The sequence below is a fragment of the Macrobrachium nipponense genome, chromosome 6 (genome assembly GCF_015104395.2).
Source record: "Macrobrachium nipponense isolate FS-2020 chromosome 6, ASM1510439v2, whole genome shotgun sequence".
Taxonomy (NCBI): domain Eukaryota; kingdom Metazoa; phylum Arthropoda; class Malacostraca; order Decapoda; family Palaemonidae; genus Macrobrachium; species Macrobrachium nipponense.
Window position 1 is genome coordinate 115,615,395 of NC_061108.1, and position 21,016 is coordinate 115,636,410.

General features: G+C 46.3%; 1 protein-coding gene across 4 annotated transcripts in view; it reads left to right on the plus strand.

Moving 5' to 3' along the window:
- Positions 1-21,016, plus strand: part of LOC135216017 (GPI ethanolamine phosphate transferase 3-like) — a 133,951-nt gene that overhangs the window by 39,938 nt on the left and 72,997 nt on the right. For 3 of the 4 annotated variants that reach the window (XR_010314785.1, XM_064250954.1, XM_064250953.1), the window contains exon 2: positions 16,557-17,049. The exons of the other annotated variant lie outside the window; for it this stretch is intronic. Coding sequence is in view for 2 of the 3 variants with exons in the window: in XM_064250954.1 (XP_064107024.1) it covers positions 16,583-17,049 (467 nt within the window). In the remaining variant the exon portion in view is untranslated. The remainder of the gene's footprint in view (positions 1-16,556; positions 17,050-21,016) is intronic. 4 annotated transcript variants of the gene reach the window in all.

The window sequence follows — 21,016 nt, forward strand, 5'->3', positions numbered from 1 at the left end:
AAGAGATTCCTATTTTCGCCCGCTTTCGGCTGGGAGTCCCCTTTTTCCTCCAGACTACCTTCCCCTCCTTCTGATAAGGAAAGGGATGTAGCTACCACCAGGATCCTCTTGAACATGCAAGAGCAGATCTCTTCCCTGGTTGGGGTGCTCTCTAAGGATCCTCCTCGTAGGAAAGACACATCTCTTCCTATTAAGAGATCCTCTCGTCACTTGGAGGTCCCTTGCTCCAAGATCCTCTCTTCAGCTCCTCACTCTCTAAAGAGGTACTATGATCTCCCTGCTTCTCGCTCGTCTCCTCGGAAGCACGAGGCTCGGGAACGCTTAGCGACCGAGCCCTCGTCCCCTTCCGATCACGAAGCGTCCACGAAGCATGAGGATCTGTCCGAGCGCCTGCCGCGATCCGCTTTCCAGCCGCTCGGCGCCAGCCAGCCACGTTTCCCCAGTCAGGCACGAGGCTTCAGCCAGACAAGATGCGCCAGCCAGGCGCGAGGCACCAGCCAGGCGCGAGTCGCCAGGCTCCTTCCAGGATCGAGGCACCAGCCAGGCGCAATTCTCCTTCCAGAGACGAGGCTCCTTCCAGGCTCGAAGCGCCTGCCAGGCGCGAGTCTCCTTCCAAGCGCGAGGCTCCTTCCAGGCTCTTGTCGCCAGACAAGCATGTTTCGGCTTCCGAACGTCGGCCTTCACATGAGCTTAAGACGAAGTGTAGCTTAGCTCCTACCAAGCCTGAGGATCTTTCCAAGAGCCCTATTTGCATCGTACAAGAGGAGGCGTCCAATCGACAGTCTTCTGCTCCTAGAGCTCCTCTCTCAGACAGCTCTTCCCCAGCTAGAAGCCCTTCTCCTCAAGAGCGGAGGACTTCTGCAGAGGACTTCGCCTCTACGCGCGAGCGTTCCCCTTCAGCTGATCGCTCTTCCCTCTTCAAAGCTGGTAATGATCTGGAGGAAGTGTCGGACGACGACTCTCCTGTAAATGCGGGTCTTTTGGACTACAAGACCTTAGCTGCCTTATTACTCCAAGAGTTCGGAGACTCTCTCAGTCCTGCCGCTCCTCCTTCTTTGCGTTCTCTGTTCTCCAGCACTAAGACCTCTAAGTCCTCGTCCTTCTTGAAGATGCGCCCTGCCATCTCAATGAAGAAGGCCCTTCAGTCGCTTGGATCTTGGCTAAGATCTAAGAAAGAAGCAGGGAAGACTGTTTTTGCATGCCCCCCTCCAGACTTTCCGGGAGGAGAGGCATCTGGTACGAGACTGGGGAAGCCATGGGACTGGCTCTCCCTTCGTCAGCAGAGGCAGACTTCTCTAGTCTAGTAGACTCGTCAAGAAGACACGCCTTGTCTTCTGCCAGAGCGACTTGGGGGATGTTGGAGTTGGACCATCTCCTCAAAAGACTTTTCCATGTGTTAGAAATTTTTAACTTCCTGGACTGGTCCCTTGGGGTGTTAGCTAAGAAGACCCAGGACCCTGACTTCCTCAGCTCAGAAGTACTACACAGTATTTTATCCTGTATGGATAAAGCAGTTCAAGACGGCTCGGGTGAGGTTGCCTCCCTCTTTGGGACTGGAATTCTCAAGAAGAGATCAGTATTCAGTTCGTTCCTGACGAAAGCTGTCTCTCCAGATCAGAGAGCTTCCTTGATTTACGCGTCTGTCTGATCAGCTGTTCCCTTCTCAGTTAGTGAGAGATATTTCTCACTCACTCACTGAGAAGGCGACTCAGGATCTTCTGGTGCAATCGGCCAAGAAGAACCGCCCTGCTGTACCAGCCGTAAAGAAAGAAACTCGTGCTCCTCAGCCGCCCTTTCGAGGAGGTCCTGCTACGCGACCCCCTTCTAGAAGAAAAGGCTCTGAGAAGCGAGGAAGGTCAGCCTTCCGGCCTATCAAGAAAGGCAAGTGACTTACAAGTCCTCCAAACACCAGTGGGCGCCAGGCTCCTGGCGAATTTCTGTCACACCAGGAAAAACATAAACGGGATATTGGTATTCATACAGATGGTTCCAAGTCAAAGGAGGGTGTAGGCTATGCTGTAGTAACAAAAAGTATAAAAATAAGGGAAAAAATTCCCAAAATATGCTCGATATTCACTGCAGAGATAAATGCTATATTAGAGGCTATAAAACACACCTTTATGGTAGGGAAGGCAAACGACACCTTTGTAATATACACAGATTCTTACAGTGCTTTAGAAACGCTAAGACAATACACAGTTTCTCATCCCGTAATTGAAGAAATAAGGGAGTGGATAGATATAATAGTAAAACGGAAATCTATAAATATAAAACTATGTTGGGTCCCTTCCCATGTGGGCATAAAGGGTAATGAAGAGGTGGATAAAGAAGCCAAAAAGGCAGTAAAAAAGGAGTCTATCAAAAAAATATAAATACCTTACAATGACATTAAAACAACAATAAATGAATACTGTCAATCAAAATGGGAAAAAGAATGGCTAGAATTGAATCATAAATTAAAGCTTATTAAACCATCTGTAAAACCTTGGAATAGACAACAATGTCAAAGTAGGGAAGATGTCATATTAACAAGATTAAGAATAGGACATACATACGTAACACACAAATACTTGATGTTGCAAGGCGAGGAAAGACAGGCCCCTTACTGTGACCATTGTCGTACTCTGGTCACAGTCCGTCATCTGCTAACTGAATGCAAAAAATTCGAAAGAAAACGAAGATCCAACAACATATATAATATCCCACTTGAAGAACTATTGGGAGAAAATGCCCCACTTCAAAATATAGTAAATTATCTCAAAGAAATAAACCTGCTTTATATGATATAACACGTCTTATAATTTCATAGTTATACAGTAAGCGCTGAATGGCCTTTGCTGCCCCAGTGCTTGGTGTTACACCTAAAATTTATAAAACCAACCAACCAATCCTGAAGTACGCAGAAGCCTGGGCCATAAGAGAAGCTGACTCCTGGTCGCTATCGATACTGAGGAAGGGATATCTCATCCCCTTCATGGACAGACCTCCCCTAACTTCGACCCCAAGGGAACTGTCCGCGAAGTACAAAGACCCTGCCCTGAGAGGAACCCTCCTACATCTGGTGGATCAGATGTAGAACAAGGAGGCCATCGAATTAGTGCAGGATCCCCACTCCCAAGGCTTTTACAATCGCCTTTTCCTGGTTCTGAAGGCATCAGGGGGGTGAAGGCTGGTGCTAGACGTGAGCGCACTGAACCGGTTCGTAGAGAAGAAAAAATTCTCCATGGAAACGACCGCCTCGGCTCTTTCGGCTCTACGTCCCGGAGATTGGATGGTCTCCATGGATTTGCAAGACGCATATTTCCACATTCCCATTCATCCAGGGCAGGATCTACCAATTGGCGAGAGATCTGCTGATCTGGGCAGAGGAACGAGGCATTACCCTCCTTACGAGATTCGTCCAAGGAGCGAGGAACGTAAGAGCAGACAGATTGAGCAGGAGGACCCAGGTCCTTCTTACAGAGTGGACCCTCCACTCAGAAGTCTGTCAAAGGCTCTGGTCCCTGTGGGGGAGACCTCAGATAGACCTGTTCGCCATGTTCCTCTCCAGAAGAATAGACAACTTCTGCTCGTCAGTCGAGGATCCCAGAGCCATAGCAGTCGATGCCCTACTCCTAGATTGGTCGGGCATAGACGCATACGCCTTTCCCCCATTCAAGCTTCTGGGGGAAGTGCTAAGAAAGTTCATGGCCTCAAAGGGAACAAGATTGACTCTCATTGCCCCCTTTTGGCCCACTCAAGATTGGTTCACAGAGGTACTGGGATGGACGGTGGACTTCCCCAGATCTCTTCCAGACAGGACAGACCTGCTCAGACAACCCCACTTCGAGAGGTTTCACAAAAACCTCCCCGCTCTCTCCCTGACTGCCTTTTGACTATCGAAAGGCTCGTCAGAGCGAGAGGCTTTTCGCGAAAAGCTGCCAGCGCTATCGCCAGAGCCCGTGGGTCTTCAACCCTGCGGGATTATCATTCGAAGTGGGAAGTCTTTAGGAGATGGTGTAGATCGAAGAAGCTGTCCTCCTCCAATACCTCTGTGACCAACATTGCCAATTTCCTTCTTTTCCTAAGAGAGGAATCGAATTTAGCTGTATCCACCATCAAAGGATACAGGAGTATGTTAGCCGCTGTTTTTAGGAATAGGGGCTTAAAAATAGCTGAGGACAAAGATCTGCATGATCTTATACGGTCTTTCAAGACGTCCAAGTCTAGAACTCCTCGCACTCCTATCTGGAATCTTGATGTGGTTCTAAAATTCCTGGCCTCGGACAAGTTTGAACTGCCTCACCTTGCCTCGTTTAGAGATATCACGAGGAAGTGTATTTTCCTTTTGTCCCTCGCTACTGCCAAGAGAACGAGCGAACTCCACGCTTAAGATTCTCGTGTAGGCTTTAGAGGAGACTCGGCTATCTGTTCTTTCCAGACATTGTTTCTGGCTAAGAACGAAAACCCTTCTAAGCCCTGGCCCAGAAGCTTTGAAGTAAAAGGACTTTCCAATCTGGTGGGGAAAGAGATAGAAAAGTCTCTTTGCCCAATCAGGGCACTTAAGTTTTACCTTCATAAGAAGGATCAGCTTAAGGGTTGTCAACAGAGTCTCTGGTGTGCGGTGAGGGACCCAAAGAGACCCATGTCCAAGAACGCTTTAGCTTTCTTTGTAAGAAGTGTGATAACAGAGGCTCATGATAAATGCCTAGATGACTCCTTCAGGCTGCTCAGAGTAAAGGCTCATGAGGTAAGAGCCATTGCTACTTCATTGTCCTTTCATAGGAATATGTCTGTGAAGGACATCCTTGATGCAACTTACTGGAGATGCAACTCGGTGTTTGCTTCTCATTACCTGAAGGATGTCAGGGTAACGTACGAGAAATGCTTTTCTCTCGGTCCGTACGTATCTGCGGATTTGGTGCTGGGAAAGGGAGCCGATACTGATCCTTAATTGTTAGTTGTGTTTTTAATTTTGTGGTGTTGAGTTTTTAGGGTTGCTTGAAAGGATGTTGGGGATAACTCCTTTCAATCATAGTACTAACCCAGGTGATCGGGATCGGTGTTGTGCTCTTTGATTTGCCATTAGGCAAGGTGTTTGTCATATAAGTGGATTAGCACCCGTTGACAAAATCCTTAGGCTCTGTCGAGTAAGTGGATAAGACCCCATTGATAGACCCACAAGAACTCTTAGCATGAGGTCACTACCTCGCTGAGGCTCTTGAGGCGAAGCAGACTCCTGGGCAGTAGCCACGAAGTCTTCCGCCTAATCAGGTAGGAACCAAGGTTTTTATTATTACCTACAACTTATGTTGTTTACCTGTCTATTTCAGTAGTTAGCTGTCTCTTACCCACCACCAAGGGTGTCAGTCAGCTAAGTTTATATCTGGCAGGGAAGTTGAATGTACAAGAATGATATTATGTTACAATAAAGTTTTGTACATACTTACCTGGCAGATATATACCATTAAATGGCCCACCCAGCCTCCCCTCAGGAGACAGGTGGAAGAGAAAATCTGATTAGAAAACGGGAATGGTTCCTATTCCTACCACCCAGCGGCAGGGCGGTAGATCGCGTGTGCCGCGAAATTTTGAATTTCTGTCGGGACGACGGAGTCTATAGCTAAGTATATATCTGCCAGGTAAGTATGTACAAAACTTTATTGTAACATAACAATATCATATTTCCAGATACCCGTCCATCAATCCTCCAGGAAGTACCTCCACTTCATCCTCGACGGGACGGTGTACCAATTCAGGGCACTTTGCTTCGGTCTCTCAACCGCCACACAGATGTTCACGCGAGTGTTCACTCTGGTGTCTGCTTGGGCCCCACTCGGTAGGGATATGTCTTCTGAGGTATCTCGACGACTGGTTAGTCCTGGCGAGCTCCCGCTTGCAGTTGCTACAGGACAGGGATCGACTTCTCGAGTTCTGCCGCAATCTGGGGATCGTGGTGAACTTCGAGAAGTCCGATCTCGAGCCCAAGCAGAGGATGAAGTACCTGGGTATGCTGATTGACACGGTAGCAGGGCGAGTCTTCCCCGCAGACTCGCGGATCAGCAGATTCAGGGAGGCAGCCTACCAGTTCCTGTCTCGGCAAGAACAGTCAGCTCAGCAGTGGCAAGTCGTGATCGGCCACCAGTCGTTACTCAAGAAGTTAGTCCCTCACGGGCATCTTCGCCTGCGGTCTCTCCAGTGGAGACTAAAGGAGAGTTGGTCGCAGGCAACGGATCCACCTTACTTCCCCGTGTCCCTCATGGAGAAGGTGAGGCAGGACCTAGCCTGGTGGCGGGACGACAGGAATCTCTTAAGAGGAGTGCCTCTTCGCACTCCTCTGTTCGCCACCCGGCACAACAGAAAACTTCAGGTTTTCTTCTCGGCCGTGTCGGACCCATGGGCAGCTGCAGAGGACGCTCTTCAACACCCGTGGGACGTGCGCCTTTCTGCCTGATTCGCAAGGTGATCAGCCGAGTGCTGGTCACCCCGAATCTCCAGATGATCCTGGTGGCTCGGCCCCAGGCCATTTGGTACCCAGACCTGCTGGCTCTGCTTGCAGAAGCACCGAGAGAGATTCCCCCTTGGCACAACCTTCTCGTCCAGCCACATGTGGAACGGTACCACCAGTCAGTCCAGTCTCTACATCTTCACGGGTGGCTGTTATCCACCATCTCTGCATGGTCTTTCCTTCAACGTCAAGCACTCCAGGCGATGGGGATCTGTGACGCTCGATTTCGTCAAGAACTTCGTAGCGAAGACTCAGAATCCTTCGGTCCCTGACGACCGGTTCGAGTCTTTCACAATCCCCTCCCTAATGGACTTCACCGACAACGATTCGGCTGAGATGCTGCTTTGTCCTGTGAGGGCGCTACGGCGCTATCTGAAGAGCGGCACCTCAGGCCTGAGTGTCGACGCCTCTTCGTTAGCACCGGGGTGACCAAGAAAGAAGTATCCAAGAACACTCTTTCTTTCTGGCTGCGTGAAGTGATCAGGAGGGCGTACGAAGCTGATGGTAGCGATGACATCCATACCCTTCGTCCGAGAGCTCACGAAGTCAGAGGCATTGGTCGTTCCCTTGCATTCTGCAAGAACTCCTCCGTGGCGCAGGTCCTGAAGGCAGGGGTTTGGTCCAACCAGACCACCTTCACCTCCTACCTTCGAGATATAGCCCACAAGTCCTTGGACACTTTTTCCTTGGGACCCATGGTGGCTGCTCTACACATTGTGTAGCTTACCCAGCACCCGAGCGGACAGAACAGCATCGCATCCTTGTGTGACTGCATGAATGGATGAGTGAATGAGTGTGTGACTGGCTTCTCTTCCCCATCTTTTTCTCCTCTACCTGTGGGCAGAGGGACGCGGTTGTCACTACACTGGAACAGGAAGCGATGCAGGTAAGCTACTCGACCGAGCCCCATCCTATCCCTTTCATTAGGGATAGGAGCGATTATCCACCACTTCCCCCCGACAAGGGGGGGGTGGGGGAAGTGGAAGCCAACAATAGACAAACCCCTGACTTCAATTGCCTCTTGCAATAGGAGCAAGTTCTTGATGCTAGTTTTAAGAGGTACGCTTGCCTCCCTTTTATTACTCGGGTCCAGAGGTCTGACCATTGATCCTGCGGTACATACCCCGATCATTGGGCAGAGGCTAGGATCCCTCCCTCTGCTCTTACGACCAGGGAGGGAACCAAGGTTGGACAAACACCAGTCTGTTCTTAAGACTCAGATTCCACCCACCAAGAAGTGAGTCTTCCTATTGTAAAGGACTAATGGTTTGTATTCGTATCGGAACAAATAACAATTTGTCGAAAATTTTATTTTTCCTAACTATACAAACCTGAGGTCCTTTACACATAGTCCCACCTCATGCCACCCCTCACTCTGTTTTTCCTGGGCCTAAAGCAAAGTGCGGACAAGCAGTTAACTATCGAACTCCCTTGTTCGAAGCTTACGACCGATTCCAGCTGCCGCAAGTTACATTCCTATTGTAAAGGACCTCAGGTTTGTATAGTTAGGAAAAATACAATTTTCGACAAATTGTTATATTAATACAAAAATTGGTAAATGTTGAAAAATTGCCAATAGTATCACAAAGTGGATAACTGAATAGTTCTTCTAGTATATTTCCATGCATTTTCAATGAATTTGATAGAGATTTTTGTAGGGATTCCATAGTTTTGGAGTCGAGGGCGTTGGAACCACAACTCTAAAAATATTGATTTCTAACAAAAAAATCTCCATCAAATTTGTTGAAAACACATGTAAATACATCAGAAAAACTATTAGGCTATGTCAGAATGTTGGTGTAAAAACTGAACTTACAAAATCATGAACCATGGCTGTTTGTAACGACACTCAAATAATGTTTACTTTTGTGTAACAACACAACTTGTCAATACGTCAATGAATTAGTTTGTATTTTGCCCATGTCTTCATTTAGCTTTGTGAATAATTTTTGGCACTAGCTAACCTAACCACACCAAACCTAAGCTAACATACAGGGCCTAGGGGTGTTTACTGATTACAATTTTGCCGTGTCAGCTATGAAGGGGAGACCTGTATTGTTTTACCTCATAAGTCGTAATTTTCTGTATGTAATAGCTATGGGGAGAGGCCGGAGCGATATTTTCTTACCTTATAAGTCGTAATTTGATGAAATTATACCACATAACCTTGGGGTGTTTACTGGTTACAATTTTGCTGTATTAGCTATTGGGGGGGGTTAGATTATTATTGTCTTACCTTATAAGTCGTAATTTGCCGTCTGTATTATCTATGGAGAGGGCTGGTATTGTCTTACTTTATAAATTGTAATTTTATGCATTCAACTTACCTGTCAGATATATACTTAGCTATAGACTCCGTCGTCCCCGATAGAAATTCGAATTTCGCGGCACACTCTACAGGTAGGTGGCAGGTGATCTACCGCCCCGCGCTGGTGGCGGAAGTAGGAATCATTCCCGTTTTCTAAGACAGATTTTCTCTATCGGCCGTGACAGCAACATTGTTGTTGTTACTCCTGATTTGGATTTCGTATTTTTCATCGCTATTGATCTTCTAAACCGGTTATTTTGGTGACGTATTGGATCTTTGGTTTGGCATACTCTTTCGTGGACTGTTTTTTGGACTTGGTTTTGGATATTTCTCATGATGTCGGATTCTAGCTTTACGGTTAGAAGACAGTGTGTAAATGAGGGATGCATGGTGAGGATACCGAAAGCTTCGGTAGACCCTCACACAGTTTGTAAGGGGTGTGAAGGAATGAATGTTCAATTTCTAACACCTGTGATGAATGTGTAAATATGAATGAGGAAGAATGGAAAGAATTTTAAACAAATCATATTTAAGGAAATTAGATATGGATAGGGCTAGGAAAGCTTCCTCCAGAAGTAAGTAGGTCTCGCTCTAACGAGCCTATTAAATTAACACCTAACCCTAAACCTCTATCTTCTTCCTCTAGTACTAAGACTGCAAATCCGGCAACGGAAATTGCAGACTTAAAGCTGCGCTACAAAGGATGGAACGTCAAATGCTGACGTTAAAAGGTAAGCACAGTGATAGTGAATAAGGGTCCCTAGTGCAGTGGAGGGTGCGTCTGATCGGCTCTGTCTCGCTCCCAGGCCTAGACCTCTTCCAAGCTCACAGGCCCAGAGGAGAAGGAATGTCGAAAGCCTTACGGAGGTTACGGAGAATCCCCACCGATCAGGCGTCCCCTCCCCGGCAGATTCTGTGACGACCCGAACTGCCAAGGATCGCTATCGAAAAAGCATCCTAAAGAAGTGTTTTCTTCGTCAGATTCTTCACCGAAGGCAAGGGGATGGAGTTCTGATGAACTGTTCAAGCCCACTTAAAGAGAAGTTGGAAGGCTCCTACTTTGGATTCAAGCCCTGAGCTTTTCTCCGATCTATCACCTTGTGAGAAGAAAAGGAGATTGGTTCCTAAACGGAAATCGGAGTTTCCTTCCGCTTCGAGACAGGCCTCACCTGAATCAGGGAAGGAAAAAGAGAGTGCGGCTGCAAAAATTATCTTAAATGTGCAGGAGCAACTTTCAGCCTTAGTAGGAGTTTTTACTAAGGAAACTCCCAGGAGAAAGGACTCTTTCCTTCCTATAAAGAAGACGAAGGGAAAGAAAAAAGAAACGGAAGTTTCGGCTTATACTCGGAGGAGTGTGAAGAATGCGCCAAAAACGCCAACCTGGCGCAATGCACCAGATGCGCCAGATGAGTTTGAGACTCCATACGAGTCAGAAGAGCCAGAAGCGCCATATGCGCCAGAAGAGCCAGCCTGGCGAAATGCGCCAGAAGCGCCAGAGGCGCCAGATGCGCCAGAAGCGCCACCCTGCCGAAATGCGCCAGAAGTGCCAGATGCGCCATATGCGCCAGAAGAAGAAGCCAGCCTGGCGAAATGCGCCAGAAGCGCCAGAGGCGCCATAGGCGCCAGCAAGCGCCAGCCTGGCGAAATGCGCAGAGGCTCCAGATGCGCCAGAAGCGCCACCCTTCCGAAATGAGCCAGAAGCGCCACTCTGCCGAAATGCGCTAGAAGCGCCAGCTTGGCGCAAGGAATCACGAGCGTCAACCCGGCGCAATGAGCCACAAGTGACAGATAAGAGACGGACTTCTTCCAAAAGACAATTAAGCCAGGAGGATTTGTTTGGCTTTCGGAAGGATAAGCCTTTACTGACAAGGACTCTAGTTGTCGCAGGACATAGGTCGTTCCGGAGAAAGTGATAGGAGAGGACGTCCTTCGTCTGACAGGAGAGAAAGGTGTCGCATAAGCGGCCATCGCTCTTGCCAGGAGAAGGATAAGGTCGTTTTGCAGGATCAACCTATCTCTCGTAGGGACGCAAGTTATCGCACAGGCGGTCGTCGTTCTTGCGAGAGTGGGGTGGATGTTGCAAGAGGCCAGTCTCCTATTGGAAATAAACAATCCTCTTCGGAATTGGATTTGGAAGAGGTTTCGGACTCGGAAGATCACTCGGCTCCGGGTTTGTCAGATTACAAGACGCTGGCAGCCCTCTTACTTCAAGAGTTTGGGGACTCTTAAGCCCTACTGCTCCCTCCTTCTCCAAGGTCCTGTTTACAAGCACGAAGGTCCCGAAACAATCATCTTTTATTAAAATGAAGCCAACCATTTCCATGAACAAGGCTCTCCGATTCGTAGGAAATTGGTTGGAATCCAAGGAGAAGGCGGGGAAGACAGTCTTTACCTGCCCTCCTTCCAGACTATCAGGAAAGAAGGGAATTTGGTACGAGACGGGCAAACCACGGGGTCTAACTCTCCCGTCCACTGCCGAAGCAGATTTTTCGAATCTGGTAGATTCGTCTAGGAGACAAGCCTTGTCATCAGCAAAGATCACATGGGGGACTTCGGAGATGGACCATCTCCTCAAGGGATTGTTTAATGTCTTAGAAGTTTTTAACTTCTTAGACTGGTCCCTTGGGGTGTTGGCCAAAAGACCCAGAAGTGGAGGAATCTCTTTAGTCCAGGAGTCCTTCATAGTGTTTACTTTCCTGTATGGACAAGGCGGTTCAGGATGGATCAGGAGAGGTGGCCTCTCTGTTTGGAACTGGTATTCTGAAGAAGAGAGTCTTATTTAGCTCTTTTCTGACGAAAGCAGTTACTCCTACTCAGAGGTCATCTCTTCTGTATGCTCCTCTGTCGGACAATTGTTTTCCTTCAAATCTTGTAAAAGATATTCTCATTCTCTGACAGAAAAGGCCACACAAGATCTCTTGGCCCAATCTGCAAAGAAATCGAGGACTTTGGGTCCTATTAAGAGAGAGACTCGGGCCCCTCAACAGCCCTTTCGAGGAAGTACCTCGGCCAGACCCTCTTTTAAGAAGAGAGGAGTGCAGAAGAGAGGTAGGCCTTCCTTCAGACCTATCAAGAGAGCTAAATGAGACAACAGTCCTTCAAGCACCGGTAGGAGCCAGACTTCGGAAATTTTCCGAAGAATGGGCTCGGAGACAGGCAGAAATTTGGTCCCTTTCCGTGGTAACAAAGGGATATATGATCCCCTTTCGAGACAGACCTCCCTTGACTACGAACCCGAGGGAACTGTCAGCCCAATACAGGGACCCTGCCAAGAAAGAAGCATTATTGCAACTGGTAGTTAAGAACAGATGTTGCAAAAGGAGGCCATCGAAGTGGTTCGGGATCCGCATTCCCGAGGATTCTACAACCGTCTTTTTCTGGTTCCGAAATCCTCGGGAGGGTGGAGACCGGTCCTGGATGTGAGCGCATTGAACCGATTTGTGGAGAACACAAAGTTCTCTATGGAAACATCAAAATCGGTTCTTGCGGCTCTTCGTCAGGAGATTGGATGGTCTCCTTAGATCTACAAGATGCATACTTTCATGTCCCCCTGCATCCATCATCGAAGAAATATCTCGATCATGATGCAGGGGAAAGTATACCAATTCAGAGCCCTATGCTTCGGCCTTTCAACGGCCATCAAGTGTTCACGAGGCTAATGAGGAACGTTGCGAGATGGCTACATCTAGAGGGGATAAATATATCCTTTTATCTGGACGATTGGCTAATAAGAGCAAAATCGGAAATTCAGTGCTTGAAGGACTTGGAGAAGACTTTGAACTTGACAAAATCTCTGGGACTGCTCGTGAACCTCGAGAAATCACAATTGATCCCCAGACAGAACATAGTCTATCTGGGGATACAGATGGATTCTCGGGGTTTTCTTCGGGAGTTTCATCTCAAGAACAGAATTACTCGAGGCTTAGAAAAGATCTCGAACTTCTTAGGGAAAAGAAGCGGACCTCGGCGAGGGAATGGCTCAGTTTGCTGGGCACCCTTTCCTCGTTAGAGCAGTTCATTTCCCTGGGAAGATTATATCTCAGACCTCTGCAATTTTATCTAAAGAGGATGTGGAGTCAAAAGACGGGAGACTTGTCAGACGTTTTTCCCATCCAACAGGGGATAAAATCAGACCTAAAGTTGGTGGTTAACCCCATTAACAAGGAACGAAGGGGTGTCCCTCTTGATTCGGAACCCCTCACCGAGTGTTGTTTTCCGATGCCTCGGAAACAGGGTTGGGGAGCAAACACTGGGTTTCCAAAGGTGGAAGTAGCAGGGTGTTTGGACCAGACAACTAAACTTACCTGCCCACCCTGCCACATCAATGCGAAGGAACTCCTGGCAATTCATCTAGCCCTGGAATACTTCGAAGCGGAAGTCAGAGAGGCGGTAGTCAAGTCGCAATTCCGACAATACCACAGCTCTGGCTTACATCCCCTTGTATCAAGGGGGCACTCACTCTTTCTCTCTGTACGAAATAGCGAGAGCTCTATTAACCTGGACAGAGGGAAAGGCGGGGCATTATTTCTGCGTACAAGGTTTGTCCAAGGAGTGAAAAACCTAAGGGCAGACAGGTTGAGCAGAGAAAGAACCAGGTTCTCCCGACAGAGTGGATGCTCCACTCAGAAGTCTTGCAGACAAATATGGTCACTCTGGGGGAGACCCCAGATCGACCTGTTTGCCACGTTCCTCTCCAGGAAAATAGACAAAACTTCTGCTCGCTAGAAGAAGATCCCAGAGCCACAGCGATCGATGCCTTCCTCATAGATTGGTCAGCATAGATGCATACGCCTTTCCCCCATTCAAAGTGCTGGGGGAAGTAGTAAAGAAATTTGTGGCATCGGAAGGAATGAGAATGACTCTAATTGCTCCCTTTTGGCCTTCCCGAATCTGGTTCACAGAGGTACTGGAATGGACGGTGACTTCCCCAGATCTCTACCAGACAGGACAGATCTGCTCAGACAACCCCACTTCGAGAGGTTCCACAAAAACATCCAAAGTCTCTCCCTGACTGCCTTTCGACTATCGAAAGACTGGTCAGAGCGAGAGGCTTTTCAAAGAAAGTGGCAACTTCAATTGCTAGAGCCCGCAGAGCCTCTACCCTGCGGGTCTACAATCGAAGTGGGAAGTTTTCCGTAGATGGTGTAGGTCGAAGAAGCCTGTCCTCTTCCAATACCTCTGTAACCGAAATCGGGCGGGGATTTTCTCCTCTTCTTAAGAGAAGAATCCAAATTGGCCGTATCAACTACAAGGGATATAGGAGCATGCTCTCCGCTGTGTTTAGAAACAGAGGGCTGAATCTCGAGGATAATAAGGATCTTGATGATCTCATCAGGTCTTTCGAGACTAAGAAATTGAGATCATCGATTGCCCCCGAGTTGGAACCTGGACGTGGTCCTAAAGTTCTTGATGTCGGACAGGTTCGAACTATAGATAAAAATCTCATTCAGAGATCTTACTAGCAAATGCATATTCCTGTTGGCTCTAGCAACTGCTAAGAGGATCAGTGAATTGCATGCTTTGGACTCTCGGGTGGGATTTAGAAAAGACTCGGCTGTCATTTCTTTCCAGGATCTTTTCCTAGCGAAGAATGAGAACCCTTCTAAACCTTGGCCTAGAAGTTTCGAAGTCAAGGGACTCTTCTCTGGTAGGAAGAGAGTTGGATCGGTCCCTTTGCCCAGTCAGGAACCTTAAAATTTTATTAGAAAAGAAGACACAGCTTCAGGGATGTCGACAAGTCTTTGGTGTCGGTAAGAACCCCAATAGACCGATGTCAAAGAACGCATGGCATTCTTTGTCAGAAATGTAATTACCGAAGCTCATAGGAATTGTCAAGAGAACTCGTTAAAGCTGCTGAGAGTTAAAGCTCACGAAGTACGGGCTGTGGCAACTTCCCTTTCTTTACGAAGAATATGTCCATGAGAAACATTTTAGCAGCAACTTACTGGGGGTGCAATTCAGTATTTGATACCACTATTAAAGGATGTTAGAATAACATACGATAAATGTTTCTCTCCTTGGACCTTATGTATCAGCGGATCTATGCTGGGAAATGGAGCAGACGCTGATCCTTAAATTTGTTTTTAATAATTTTAATAATTAGTTTTAATATTGTTTTTGAGTTGTGGGTTGCTTGAAAGGATGTTCGGGGATGACTCCTTTCAATCGTAGTACTAACCCCAATAAGGATCAGGTGATCGGGATTAGTGTCGTGCTCTATGATCATGCCAATAGGCAAGGTGTTTTGTCATGTAAGTGGATAGGACCCCATTGACAAAGATCCTAAGGTTCTGAAGCGTAAGTGGGTAAGACCCCTGTAACAGACCATCAAGAACTCTTAGCATGAGGTCACTACCTCGCTGAGGGCTCTTGAAGCGATACGGGCTCCTAGGCAGTAGCCATGAAGTCTTTCGCTAACACAGGTAGGAATCAAGGTTTTAATTTTATTACAACATATGTTGTTTCCTGTCTATTTCAGTAGATTAGCTGTCTCTTACCCTCCGCCAAAGGTGCCAATCAGCTAAGTATATATCTGACAGGTAAGTTGAATGCATAAAAATGTTATTGTCATGATACAATAAAGTTTTATGCATACTACCTGGCAGATATATACGGTGTATGGCCCACCCGACCTCCCCTCAGGAGACAGGTGGAAGAGAAAATCTGTCTTAGAAAACGGGAATGATTCCTACTTCCGCCACCAGCGGCGGGGCGGTAGATCACCTGACCTACCTGTAGAGTGTGCCGCGAAATTCGAATTTCTATCGGGGACGACGGAGTCTATAGCTAAGTATATATCTGCCAGGTAAGTATGCATAAAACTTTATTGTATCATGACAATAACATTTTGATGAGTTCTATTTAAAAATGTATGTTACAATTTATATCATGTGTATAAGTAACTTATAAAATAATACCATGTAACCTAGGGGTGTTTAATGGTTACAGTAAATTAATACCACATAACGAGGGGTGTTTAATGGTTGCAATTTTGAAGTATTAGCCTATGGAGGCGGGTATGGCCAGTATTGTCTTACTTTATTAGTTGTGATTTCATGAAGCCTTTTTCTTTTCATTTTTTTGTGATCTTTATATATCGTCCACAGAAAAATTAGTGGCGATCGCTACGATATGCGCACTTTTTGTTGCAATTAGGGTAAATTACTCCCTTGAGCAAAACTCCATGAGACTGCAAATACTCTATAATACGTATGTTCACTTTGTGAATGGGAATTTCGAATGATTAGCCATTGATCATAATGACAACCATTAAAAGTTGCCTCTGCAATAGCCAATACTTAAGACTAACGTTGATCTAAAAATGAAAATTAAACTGCGGTACAGTCAACCGCCATATTCGCATTCTCAAGATTTGCAGACTCGCCTATTCACTGAATTTACGGATTTTTTGTGTTGAGCTTATCCATGAATTATTTGCGAGGTATTCAGTCGATAAATATTCACTAATTAGTGTATTTTGATGTTATATTCATGACGAAATACATTTACATTATACAAAATGACTTAGTAATTTTCAAATAATATTGATTAATACGTACTGAAGACTAAATGATATTAAATGATAAAAATAACAATCTCTCTCTCTCTCTCTCTCTCTCTCTCTCTCTCTCTCTCTCTCTCTCTCTCTCTCTCTCTCTCTCTCTCTCTCTCTCTCTCTCTTTTACTATGGAGTTGTTATAGGTGCTGAAATATGAAATTATAAAATTTGAAGTGTGTAACTTGTTTTGGTTTATTTTCTAGATTTGTGGCATGTTACACAAGAAAAGATGGCGCTAGGAGTAGGTAACTGTCAAGTGTTGGTGCTGATTTTGTGCATTGGTGAGCTTCTGACAGTAGGAATTCTCCTATTCAGCCATGGATTTCTTTTGACAAGACAGGTTGTAGATAAGAAGTCGACATGTAAAGATATTGAAGATTTAACGTTACACATGAAAAATTACACCAGATTAAAAAATTCTAATGATTGCTGGACAGCTCCCATCTTCAAAAAGGCAGTAATTCTTTTAATTGATGCTCTACGATATGATTTTGCCTTGTACAACAGCTCTATCAAAGATCCGAGACCTTATCAAAACAAGATGGAAGTATTTGAGAGCATCATAAAATCACACCCAATGCATGCACGATTATATCCATTTGTAGCTGATGCTCCTACAACTACAATGCAACGTTTGAAGGGCCTCACAACAGGAAGTCTTCCCACATTTATTGATGCCAGTCAAAATTTTGCCAGGTATGTGTTAATCAAAACTTATCTCAAAATTCACTCAAAGGAAGCTGTTGACAAAAAATGTGTTCTTAATGAAAGACTACAAAGTTATCCTATATTTTCATGTATGACACTTACCTGGCAGGTATATATATATAGCTATATCCTTTGTCGCACTGGCAGAATTTTCAAAACTCGCGGCAACCGCTAGATCACTGGTAGTTCAGGTGATCGCCACCCCGTTTCCGTGGCGCTGGCGCTCGGAACCATTTCCATTTTCATCAGATTTTCTCTCCCAGCCGAACCGTCAACATCGTTTAGTGTTCCCTGCTAGGATTTCGAGCTCGTTGCTGACTTTTCACTATTTTGGACGGATTTTTGGTATCGTATCGGAAAGTTACATTGGCAATCGCTTTGGATTTCTCTTACAATGTCTGATTCTGGTGTTATCTTTAGAGTGTGTGTGAAAGAAGGGTGCAAGGTGAGGCTACCGAAAGCTTCGGTAGACCCTCACACTGTGTGTAAGAAATGGGCGATCAAATTCAGCGTCTTACTGATAAAGTGGGTGCTTTTGATATGTGTGACAGTGTAGTGGAGGGGGCGGCTGATCGTCTCTCGTGCTCCTAGGCCTAGACCGCTACCATGTTCCCAGACCCAAGGGAGAAGGTATGTCGACAGTCGAAGGGAGGCGAGAGGGGTCCCCATATGATCAGTCGTCCTTCAGGCAGTCCTGTTGCGTCCCAGGCTGCAGCAGTGCGACCGTATAGAAAATGGCCAGTCACTGGGAAGTGGTTTTTTTCGTCTTACCGATAGCTCTGCGTCAGGCAAGTATCGGCGTTAACCCCTTCTTTACCTGGGTGGGTGAGCAGAATGTAACATTGCGTTTGCTGCCGAACTGAATCTCTCGGTAGTGACTCAAGTTTGGAGGGGTGCCGATCGTAAAAAATATTTGCCAAAAATACACTAATCAAGACAGGCTAAATGAAATTATCAGGTATTATTAGCACTATAATAACGCATATTCTCTGTTAGTTTTTATCATCCTACAGGGAAAATAAATGATTTTATGAAAAAAAATGTGAAACTCAGTGTCCCTGTACAAGGGACACTGGTGGTCGGTGAGAAAACTACGGTCTTGAATAGAAATTCGGTCTTACAGAAGTTGGTATATCGCACCTGGAACATGCACATAAAAGTATTATCAAAATAGAACCGTAAATAAGCAGTAATAAACAAAAAAAAGAGCAAAAACTAAAGCGAAAGCCCCGCCAATAAATATGGAAATCGCAAAATTTTATAGTATATCTTTCAAAAATTGGTCGGGGCAATGTCATTTTCTACGTTTTCTAAGATTAGTTTCATCACAGAAAACAACTTTAGGGGCATCAGGGTATCTCTAAACTAATTTTCAAGTTTTCTTGTCCTCAGAAAAAAAAAATCGCTTTTTCCTCTGGTTTGGTTTTTTTTATATATATAAAGTTACTATAAGGCTTTATTCTACCTTCATTTTTATGGTGTTTCATATCTTTTATTTTTAAAATGTAATGTGAATAAATAAATAAATACAGTAAATGATGATACAACTGGTTTTACTTGGGTAGAAGTTATTACATGTTCTACGCTTGTCTGGTTTTGTGATTTTTTTTTTGTTTTTTGTTAGACGCAGTTCATCTGTCACCTACACACTACTATAAGCAATAATAATATTTTTTTGGGTTCATCATACGTCTGGCATCGTGTCATACTGTTTATTTTGCTCCAAACTCTTCAAACCGAAATTACAGAATGATTGGAAGTCCCTATCTGAAAAGAGGTTGTTTTGGGTGTACTACGCATACCACCTTTATGCACCCGGTGCGGTGTAGTAGACTTGAATGGTGGTACCCACCTACCTCCAAACAAACTTTCGGTAATGAAGAGGTTAAGCGGACGTATCGCGTCCACTCAAGAGGACGCACAGACCAGCCTCATCTCAGGACGAACTCGGCTACGCGCGAGAGAGATGGAGTAGCCCCAAGAATTTTTCCTCTAGTGCGGATGAGGACGATATTCCTGTTAAAAGGAGAAGAACGTTTCGTTCAAGGGAGGACGCAAGACGTTCGATGGCAGGCGGTTCTCCCGACAGTCTCCTTGTCGTACGAGTGCTTCACGACTTCGCTCTCCACCTTCGTGTGCGATCCGTCAGGAGACGGACACTAGAGACTTTCTCAGAGAGATGCAAGTTAAATTATCCAACCTGGTTAAGTCTTGGGAAGCAACGGATTAGCCTTCCTCGAGACGTAAGGACGCGTTTCTCCCCGTTAAGTCCTCCAAGAGGACGCTTGATCAGAGTTTGCCTCCTCCTCCTCGTCCTTCGGTTTCTCGGACAGGACGCACGGTACCGGCTGAGATGGACGAGCGCTCAGTTATGCAGGATCAGGACGCAAGAACAAGCCGGATAGACGTACGGTGGACGCAGCGCAAGCGATGGACGCAGGACGCAGGCGGCAGGATGTTAACCCGTTTTCCTCTCGACTCTTCCGAGAAGACTTTCGTCATGACAAGAGGAAACATTCGCTTGATAAACAAGTTTTGGATCCGTACGCTGAGGATATTCTTGATAAAGACGTCGGCTTACAGGAGATTTCGTCAGCGGAAGAAGACGTTGAGGAATTGGCTTCTGAAGAGGAGAAAGATGTTGAAGCTCCTTCTTCTGATTATTAAAGGTTGACTGATTGTCTCCTGTCTATCTTCGAAGGGGAGTTTCAGCCCTCGGCTCCGTTGTCACCCCTTTCGCAGTTTTCAAGGAACAAAAACCCCAAGAAATCATCGTTTTTGAAGATGACTCTTTCTATTACTGCTAAGAAAGCTCTTCAAAGGATTAACTCCTGGTTGAAGGAAAAGAGGGAAGCAGGGAAGACTTCTTTCTCCTTTCCGCCAGCCAAGTTGGCCTCGAAGTCTGGGGTCTGGTATGCAACAGGGGAAAGTCTCGGCCTGGGAGTTCCTGCCTCCTCCCAGGGGGACTTTTCCAGCATTGTAGACAGCTTCCGCAGACATGCTCTGCACGCGGCCAAGATTTGGTGGACCTCTTCAGAGCTGGATCATCTTCTGAAGGGCATTTTCTGGACTTTTGAAGTGTTTAACTTTCTTGACTGGTCCTTGGGAGCACTGGCTCGCACATTGGAAGACAAGGAATCGTCCGCTTCTCAACTGCCAAGCAGTATTATGTCCTGCATGGACAAAGCCCTGAGAGATGGGGCGAACGAATTAGCGTCACTCTTTACGGCAGGAGTGTTGAAGAAGAGGTCCCTCCTGTGCTCCTTTGCAGCAAAGGGCGTTTCTAACGCGCAGAAATCGGAGTTGGTTTTCGCCCCTCTCTCTGATCAGCTTTTTCCTTCAGATTTGATTAAGGACATCTCGTTATCTTTGACTCAGAAGGCGACTCAGGACCTTTTGACTTTGTCTGTAAGGAAATATTTGCCCCCTAAAGTGGTTAAGAAGACGCCTAAGGAGTCAAGACAGTCTCAACAGCCCTTTCGAGGCAAAACATTTTCTCGCCCCTCCTTTAGAGGTAAAAGGGCTCTTCCCAAGAGAGGGTCGAAGCCCTCTAACAAACAACGAAGCACAAGTCCTCCAGTCATCAGTTGGGGCCAGACTCCAGGAGTTTTGGGAAGTTTGGCAAAATAAGGGAGCGGACCCTTGGGTCATCACGATAGCCAGGGAAGGTTACAAGATCCCCTTCCTGAAGAAGCTTCCTCTTTCTACATCCCCGAGGGACCTTGGGGCCCATTACAGCGATCCAGAGAAAGAAGAGGCCCTGCAGGAGCAAGTCCTCTCCATGATCAGGAAAGGAGCAATAGAACCTGTTCTGGACCACTCATCCCCAGGATTGTACAACAGGCTTTTCTTGGTAGCGAAAGCCTCGGGAGGATGGAGACCACTGCTGGATGTAAGTCATCTCAATTTGTTTGTGGAAAAGACAAAATTCACCATGGAAACGAACGAATCAGTG